At 43.7% G+C, this 9838-nt stretch overlaps 1 protein-coding gene across 1 annotated transcript in view; it reads left to right on the top strand.

The window, feature by feature from the left end:
* Positions 1-7875, top strand: part of RAB19 (RAB19, member RAS oncogene family) — an 11941-nt gene extending 4066 nt beyond the window's left edge. Inside the window, exons 2-4 of the mRNA XM_018570495.1 lie at positions 5902-6172; positions 6431-6614; positions 7587-7875. Coding sequence (XP_018425997.1) covers positions 5927-6172; positions 6431-6614; positions 7587-7852 — 696 coding nt within the window. The 5' untranslated portion in view covers positions 5902-5926 and the 3' untranslated portion in view covers positions 7853-7875. The remainder of the gene's footprint in view (positions 1-5901; positions 6173-6430; positions 6615-7586) is intronic.
* The last annotated feature ends 1963 nt before the right edge of the window (positions 7876-9838 follow it).

Raw genomic sequence — 9838 nt, 5'->3', positions numbered from 1 at the left:
ATATATATATATCTTTGGGAATATATATTTCCTTCTACTAAATATTCCATGCTGTGGGCCAAGCCGTCCAACCAGAGTGACAGAAACTGTAGGCAGTGCAGTTATAGTTACTTTTTATTCCCAAGGTTTAAGTAACTTCTATAAACTTTTGCTGGAACTGCTCGATCGCCTCACTGTGTCACCATTTAGTGTCACTAAGAAGCAACTAGGCAAGTGCTCCAAACACTGAGCCATGCTATGGAACCGAGATAATATACTTCAGTTAATGGGAAATTGCCTTGTCGCAGACATTCTGTACGTCAGATACAGTTACACTTGGGAGTAGGGCTGCCACCCATCTGGGATTCACCCGGACAGTCTGGGTTTGGAATCCTGTGCCCTAGTGTCAGCCCACCAGCACACATTATTCAAACCGGACTTGTGGCTAGAAAGCCGCAGATGTGCATACCTCCCGGCGGGCGGCGCTGTCACTCTAGTCCCTCGACTCCCCCTCCCTCCCTCTGTTGTTCTCCTCCGCGGTTGGGACTGGGTGACAGGAAGTGACATCAGGGAGAGAGGGAGAAATCATCCTCCGGCAGCCAACTCCACCACGCACTTTCGTCTGGGACCGCCCTTCTCGCTTTCTCTCTACTAACAGATATTTCTTAAATTTAATTGAATTAACAATAAATTGAAAAGGGGTTGGGGGTTAGTATAGCACATAAAACATGCCCCCCCCCCCCCAAAAAAAAATGCCACAGGTAACCTGTGACATCTTTTGTGGGGGCACCTTTTATGTGCAATAGTACATATCGTCCAATACAGATGTCGCCAGCACTAAGATGCCATGTTAGTGCAAAATCTATTTGATTGATTGTAGTCATTTAAATGACAAGTGCTTTCAGGGGCCGCGCAGAGTCCCTTGCATCAGGCTCAGAAATGACATTGCATAAAAGTACCACAAACTTTATATAGACATTCTAGTATATCATTTCTGAGCCTGATGAAGGGGATCCTGCACGGCCCCGAAAACGATTGTCGTTTGAATGACAACTATCATGGAATCTTGGTGCTGGTGACATCTGTATTGAAGTTCTGTCCAATAGCGGCACCATCCGCAGTCATTACGAGCACCTGTTACTTTTGGGATATCCGGTAAGGAGTGTGGCAAGGTAGACCTGGGGACCTGTGGCACACTGGCATCTTATGTGGGCATCTTTTATGTACAGAATGCATATCTGGGGACCTGTGGCACACTGGCATCTTATGGGGGCATCTTTTATGTACAGAATGCATATCTGGGGACCTGTGGCACACTGGCATCTTATGAGTGCATCCTTAAGAATTGAAATTAACTCCAATGTTTTTTATTCATAAAATATATGCGTAGTTGAATGACAACTATCATGGAATCTTGGTGCTGGTGACATCTGTATTGAAGTTCTGTCCAATAGCGGCACCATCCGCAGTCATTACGAGCACCTGTTACTTTTGGGATATCCGGTAAGGAGTGTGGCAAGGTAGACCTGGGGACCTGTGGCACACTGGCATCTTATGTGGGCATCTTTTATGTACAGAATGCATATCTGGGGACCTGTGGCACACTGGCATCTTATGGGGGCATCTTTATGTACAGAATGCATATCTGGGGACCTGTGGCACACTGGCATCTTATGGGGGCATCTTTATGTACAGAATGCATATCTGGGGACCTGTGGCACACTGGCATCTTATGGGGGCATCTTTTATGTACAGAATGCATATCTGGGGACCTGTGGCACACTGGCAAGTTGTGATTAACTCCATAAGAATTGTGATTAACTCCAATGTTTTTTATTCATAAAATATATGCGTAGTGTATACTAAACACTAAAAATTGCCACAAGACGCTACAGTGTTTTTCGGGTTTGGCTTGAAGAAAAGGTGGCAACCCTACTTGGGAATCCTCTGAGTACCTGGTGAGCACTTGATATAAGAATGAATAGCCTTCATCCTGCTTTACATTCCTGTTGATGGGTGTGAATTCAAAGCCCATGCAGGCTCTTGAAGTTCGAGTTGGCAGCCTTCAAATGTGTCATGGGTTTTGGATTAGGTTGTCATATTAAAAGTTGCCAATGGGCCACATATTTTAAAGCTGCAAAGACCTGCATTACAATGTTAGAATTGTTGGGCTGGTGGATACGGGCAATTGACTCAGTACACATGCTCAGACACGCGTGTCAAACCTGAAGCCTAAATAGGGTCTTCTACCAAGATTGAGAGCTTGTAAATGCAGCAATTTATAAAGATAACTTGCTAATGCCAATGACTACTCTGACATAACAGGGCGCACCTGTTTTAAATAATTACCTCCAGCATGCAGGCACAGTGCAGTGCCCGGGGATGCTAAGGCTGGCCATACACTCTGCGATTAGTGTTCAATTTCCTTCGTGCCATCATCGAACCCTCGTTCAATTTCCGCTCAAATACCCCATCATGCACAGACCAATGTCGATTTTGATAATCGTTCGTTAGCAATACTAACTCAGCGAATTTCGGCGATGTGTATGGCTAGCTTCAGTCTTGCACAGTTGTACCGGCTCCTTTCCTGGACTGAAATTGCGTACTCTGATTTTACTGCACACTGTATGCTTCTCGTAGCATGCATTGGAAGCTGCAGCATGTCAGTATAGACTTTGCACTTTGCACCTGGAATGTATTGAGCTGATTTAAACTTTGGCGCGCGTATTTTTCCAAAGAAACGAGCCCCCAAAATACAAGCTGCCCATCTTCTCTTGTGTGATTGCTGACATCTCTGCTCTGTCCTGTTATGGGCGCTGTGAAGTGTTGTCACCTTATTTTTGAATGAGTTTTTAATCTTGTCACTTAATACAACCAGATGACTGAAACTTGAAAGCGGTTGTACCTGCGGGGCCCGAGGAAAGGTCATTAATATTTCACAGAACTGGTTTCTCTGTCAGCCGGCAGAAATAAAAGCCGTCGCAGCCCATTGTGCTTCCATAGAGCTCCATTCCTGGACGGTGTTTGATGATGAGCAGCCCCCCAGCTTTTGTGTCTGACTCTTTTCATCTCTCACAGCAACAAAGGATGGAATGTGCTTCATTCACTCACTTTATTCTGGCTGTGACCCAGGGGAATGAAAACTATTCCTGTTCCCCTTTTCATGGTCCAGCAGTAAAAAACAGGCAGGAGATTGATGACCCCCCTCATTCAGGCGTGGGTAACTCCGGCCCTCCAGACGTTGTGGAACTACAAGTCCCATGGGGCATTGCAAGACTGACAGTTACAGACATGACTCCCAGAGGCAAAGGCATGTTGGGAGTTGTAGTTAAAGCACACTTGGAGATGCCCACCCCTGCCCTAATTGTTTCTGGCTGTATAGGACCCAAGAAGAATTAACTCCTCCTTTATATGGTCCTGATGTGACCCATAAGCTCTGCCTAAAATATATGTAATCCCCAACAATGAGCTTCTCTTATTTGCTGCCTTTTTATTACGGATGCACCGATACCGGTATTTTGTTACCGAGTACGAGTACCGATCATTTTTTTTCGGTACTCGCCAATACCAATTACCGAGTAACGGAAGTCCCATTCAGGAAGCCAGGTGGCATGTAATGACTCGCCACCTGGCTTCCTGATTAGCCGGGAAGCCGGGCAGCGTGTTAAGACTTGCCACCCGACTTCCTGATTAACAAGAAAGTCTGTCCCCTCTTACCTTGGTATGTCCAGCCGGTCACCCCTGCGGCCTCTCCAGCCAGAACGTGGCCTTCCTCCGGTACCCAGCCGGAGCCGCCTGGCCGACAAATCAGGAAGCCGGGCGCCGTGTAATAACACAACGCCCGGCTTTCTGATAGGCCGGCTCCATGCTCCCTCGTCCTGATTGGCCAGCTTCCAGACCAATAGTATCAGGAAGCCGGGCAGCGCGTCATTACACGCTGCCGGGCAGCTCGTCATTACACGCTGCCGGGCAGCGCGTCATTAGACGCTGCCCGAATTCCTGATTGGCCGGGGAGGCGTCCGAATTCCGAATTGGCCGGGAAGTCGGCTCCATGCTCTCTCATCACAAGTGTCGAGAGAGCATGGAGCCACTTTCCGGCCAATCAGGAAACCGGGCAGCGTGTAATGACGCGCTGCCCGGCTTCCTGATACAGGAAATATCGGGCTAAGTATTGGAGCATTTGGGCGAGTACGGGTACTCGCCCAAATACTCGGTATCGGCACCGATATCGATACTAGTATCGGTATCGGTGCATCCCTACTTTTTATAACTGAGACTATGGTGAAAAACTGCAAATAAATATATACAGTAAACTCTCAGTCATCCAATATTTAACTAACCTAAAAAAAAGTCCCCGTGTATCCAGGAAATGATCGTGTTTCTATTTGTCTTAATTTGCTTTTGATTACTGCATTTTAATATTGATATGAAGTCAATACATAGTTTATGTTATGGTATGGTATGGTATGGGGCATGGCATTAGTTAGACCTATTTTCAATAGTAACTCTCAAGCAACCAGAAATTACATTTATCCAGAATCTACCAATCCCCGTGGATGCCAAATAACGGGGAGTTTACTGAATTTCTATATTGAATTTCCATAAGTTCTATCCTACTCCTAATAGCCCTATCCATCTAGAAGTTTGTAAAAGTACCTACAGCCCATAGGATGGACTTCCTCAATGCACTGACACAATTTAACTTAGCCCCGTGTATATGTACTTCCTTGTGTCATACATTGCTTCCAGCAAGCAATCATAATGTCACAAACTCACAGGGCCTGCCTTCTGAACTGCTACTCAACATCTAAACAATGTGACATTATGATTGCTTGCTGGAAGCAATGTATGATGGGATATGTAGTCTTGAAGAATCAAGATTGTATCACATCAAGCAGTGGGAAAAGAGACGCAAAGCACACTGGGAATCCAGGAAGTTGTTGGAAGTGATGAGCAGACGGAAGGCAGCACTCACTACATAAAAGGGATTTTCTCATGTAAGCTTTGATTGCATTATCTACAACTCCAATATGTATTCCTATTACAATGCTGATGTTATAACAGGAGAGGATATGTTGGGACTTCCCCTTCATTGTCCATTGAAAAACTTTTGTTATATCTGATTATCTCATTGAAAATTGCAAAACTTTTCTGTTGGTTCTGCCAGTAATCTGGTGCAATCTTGCATCCTGTGCAGTCTGCAAGTGATATCTCAAGCAATGTTATCAATAAAGCTGGTCATACAGATTCCTCCATCAACACTCATAAGAATCCCATGCTGTTGTCTTTGTACCGTGACAGTGGCCGCTGGCTGCTGTCAGAATGCATGAACGCTGTTTGCAGGCGATTTGCTGCAAGCCCAATCTCCTAATCGAGGGATGATGGCTTGGAAGGGTGCCGACAGTGGCAGCCACTGTGCACATTTCAGCCGGTTCATTAAGAAGGACTAAAGAACACCTACCCACTTCGTGTGTTATTGGCAGGATCGCCAGGGGAAAATAAAGAACAAAAGCTAATGCAGCCACCACATGTAAGAGCTGGTAAGCTGCCATATATGACATTTGTGTTATTGGGTTTAAATAAACTTTATTACTACTGTATTCCTCTCTGAAGGAATACTAAAACATAGAATTACAGTCCAAATGTTTGTTTCCAGTGATTGTGACGTACTTACTGTATATAATATAAATACATTAATGATCATTTTACAAAAATATAATGGAACTAACAAACCTTCTATCTTCATCTGGGAGGTTAAAAAAGTCAAAAACTCTAGCAGGAAGATCTTACAATCAGAGGCCAGAATCATTTATAAGAAACCATTGTTGTGGACTCATTTACATTCAGATGATCCATTTCCCTACTAAAATAACACTCTTGAGAAAGACAATTTTTGTTTTAACATTGTATCTCTCTACATAGGGATCTGGATCATGCCCCACCTCTCATGACCTCTATGGAAGCTCCTGTGGATCCGGGGTCCTCAGAATTGCAGACCATGTCTGGAACTGGCCCACCAGAGGATGACCCCTTTGATTTCCTCTTCAAAATAATCTTGATAGGTGACTCAAATGTGGGAAAGACCTGCGTAGTGCAACGCTTTCAGTCTGGCGTCTTCAGCGACAAACACCAAAACACGATCGGGGTGGACTTCACAGTGCGCTCACTGAATATCGAAGGCAAAAAAGTCAAGGTAAACAAAAGGCATTGTAGCACTATGTTTAGAAAGCGGGACGGTATAAGCTGGAACGTTCCTGTCCTTGTTGTCACTGTTTCCATTAGGGAGATTTTCCCTCTCTTGCTATGTCTATGTTGATCAACAAGATGGGAAGTGAGAGGAGATCTCCCCAATGGAGACACAGACCGCAAAATAACCTGGCAGAAGTTCTAATCCTTCCCCATGCTATTCAAAACTAGACATAAAACTTGACTCTAAACTTATTCATGACAGGTTCAAGTCTGGGACACGGCTGGGCAAGAGAGGTTCCGTACAATCACCCAAAGTTATTATCGAAGTGCTCATGGGGCCATCATCGCCTATGACATCACTCGCCGGCAGACCTTTGACTCCGTCCCTCACTGGATCCATGAAGTGGAGAGATATGGAGCAGCCAATCTGATGGTGATGCTTATTGGTAGGTTGTCATTCTGTAGTGTGGAAATCATTGATGACTTCAGCAGAAGCACTAACTATAGAGATTGGAGAGACAAAAAGAGCATAGGGGAGGAAAAGAGGAAGTGGGCAAGAATCCTTTCCTTTTTTACCTCTTTTCTTTCTTCCTTTTCTCTTTCCTTACCTTCCTTTACTCCCTCCCTTTCTTGCTTACTCTTTTCCTTTCCTTCTTTACTCCTTTTCTTTCTTCCTTTCTTCTTTGCATACCTTCCTTTTCTCCCTCCCTTCCTTCTGTTCCTTTTCTTTTCTTTCTTCCTTCCTGCTTTTCTTCCTGCCTTCCATCCTTCCCTTTTCCTCCCTACCTTTCCTACTTCTTTCTTCTTTTCTTCCTTTCTCCCCAACTTCCTTTCTTCCTCTCCACTTTTCTTCCCTCTTTCCTTCTTTACTGCTTTTCTTTCCACTCCTTCTTTTCCTACCCCTCTTTCTTCCTTCCTCCTTTCCTTTAGGACCCTTTCACACGAGCTGATAAGGAAAGGATCGGGCAACAGATCCTGTCCTGATCACAGTAATACAGATGGAGGAAAAAGCTGAAACTGCCGCACCCCATGTGTGTCTACGGGGAATCGTAAGTAGAAGACGGACATGTGTCAATTTACATCAGATTACCCCCAGTCCTGCACGATCCAGCCTGACGAAACAGATCTCTGATCCGTTTCTTTTTCCGTACCTAGCCGGAGCCGGGGCTAACCGGGTGTAAACGGATGCTCATCCGTAAACACACGGCTGCCCATAGACTTGCATATACGGTAGCATCCGATCGGGTCCAGCTGAAAAACTGACAGGCAGACCCGATCGGACCACGCATGTAAAGGGGCCTTTTCTTCTTTGCTAACATTCTTCCTCCCTACCTTTTCTTCTTCCATACCTTTCTTTCTTTCCTTTTTTTCTCCACTGTTAAGATGCTATTGTGTGTTCATCCATTATCTCTTTATAGGCAATAAGACAGACCTGGTGGAGAATCGGCAAATCCTGTTTGAGGAAGCCTGCACATTGGCAGAGAAGTTCAGCATGCTTGCAGTCTTGGAAACTTCAGCTAAAGAAGCTTGGAACATTGATGAGGTTTTCCTCCTGATGGCAAAAGAACTGATTGCCCGGAACACCCTGCACTTTCACAAAGATGGGCCACGGAACAGCTTTGTGCTGGACTCAAGGCCTGTTCTGGCAGCCAAGGAGCAAGAAAAAAACTGCCTATGTGGATAATTATGGGCTACCAGAACAGTGGATCCAAAAGAAAAAGAGTCATCTTGCATCAGTATCAAACTTGGTCCATAGCTTGGAGTCCTTAATGGAACCACATCCACATTTTCAGGAAATATTGACCACGTTTGGAAACCCTGCTGTCTGTGAACGATGACCTGAACCATGATTGCCCACAGTGGAAGGCTGGGAGTTGGTGGAATTATGGGGAAAAAATGCAGAGGTAGCAGCCATGGCCCCCCGGCTGCAGCTTTATTCTCCTTAAGGACTGTTATGGTTATAAGTGCACCCTGTCCTCAAGAATTCATTATCTATAAAATGATTATTTATATATTTTTAACTAGCAACATCCACTGGATAGTTCAGTACTGACCATGGACTGTTTTATTGGTCAGTGAAGGACACGCAGTCGTCCTCTCTGTAAGATTATCATTCCATAGTAGCTATAGCAATGAACGGTGCTTACCGAAATTGTGTTTATTGAGACGCAATCCTTATATTTCTATTACCAGTATATGGGGATATGTCAGCTGATGGTCCCATGTTATCTGGATTCAAACCGCACAGCCTAACATCTCCACTATTAAAAGACTGAAACTTGGACTCTGAATAGGGATGGAGCTCTCAAACTGTGCTCTGTTTAACAGAATAGAATGAATGTACTATTAGGCTTATTCAATAAACCTCAAGACGTTCCCTTGTCTTTCTTGGGGTCATGTTTTACCATCGCCTTTTGCAAAAAACAGAACTGAACTGAAAGAGAAAGCTGAATGCTCCACTGTGAGGAGCCACAAGACACTTTAAAGCTCAGGTATCCTGCAGCATTGCTTTTTGTCCTGCAAGGACTGTATCCCAATTGTAGCTCTACATAGATAGCACGAAGCCTGCTGTGCTGTGTCATCCACTGTTCATTCTGGTTTCAGATCATGCAATAGTAATCAGGGAGTATGGTTGTTGACAAAAGGGGTGGAGCCTGTATGAAAGGGTGTCATGATTGATTTGTTTGTCTATGGCAGTGTGATTCCTAAAGCACCTATCAATAAAAGGCATTTTTTAGTCTTATGTTATAGAATTGTCACACCGTTGGCATGTGTGTTCAGATACCTTAATGATTATATATTAATGAGTGCCACATGCACGGCAAACAGGCATTTTCACATTGATAAAGTTCCATCAGCTCGAAATACAGTCTTAGCGACCTTTACACCCAGACCTACAGCTTGAGGACAATGCCTCGCCCTTCCAATGTACAGCGAGCGCAACACACGACTCCTCCCTCCCTCGTATATGATGCATGGCATTAGTATGTAGCTGGCATCTAGTAAACTCCCTTTATACGGTAAACATATTTAGATAGATAGATAGATAGATAGATATACTGTATATAGTTAAATCTGTATTTTTATTAAAAATAATAAATAGCATAATAAAATGGGGATATACAACATATAATACACAGATAGCAAACATGATACATGACAATATCATCTTAATTACAAAGACAATGCCAAACATGAGATTATTATTTTTTAGAATCATGTCTGATTATAGAAGAAATGTTATCAGTATATTATAATAACAATTCTGCATTTGCATACATTTTTTTTTCCATATTAATAGTGACCCTGCAATAGTGCAAACTGTGCCTATTGATAGTGGTATCTGGTGCTTCAGGTCTGATTACATGGAGAAATTAAGAAAGTAATCAAATATTAAAGGTATGAATTACATCATGTAGTATATCCCATAAGGAAGTGAGTTCATGGTGTGTAGAGATTAAAAAGAACAAAGAAGAAAGATCGGAGGAAAGAAAAGAAAAAGAGGAAGAAAAGAGAGGTCAGAGAAAGATGTCCGGGGTGGGGGGGAGGGTAAAGAAACTTTTGACTGTTATTTAATGATGAATTAAGTTTATAGTCTACGTCTGAGAGAGTCAGAGGTCGAGAAACCAATCCAAACTGCCCATAAGATATACAATTTGTCATTTGTAAT

Source organism: Nanorana parkeri, unplaced genomic scaffold, assembly GCF_000935625.1.
Source record: "Nanorana parkeri isolate BGI_ZX_2015 unplaced genomic scaffold, ASM93562v1 scaffold1542, whole genome shotgun sequence".
NCBI classification, from domain to species: Eukaryota; Metazoa; Chordata; class Amphibia; order Anura; family Dicroglossidae; genus Nanorana; species Nanorana parkeri.
Note: the sequence above shows the minus strand (reverse complement) of the source record. Positions and strands in the feature narration are given on the sequence as shown.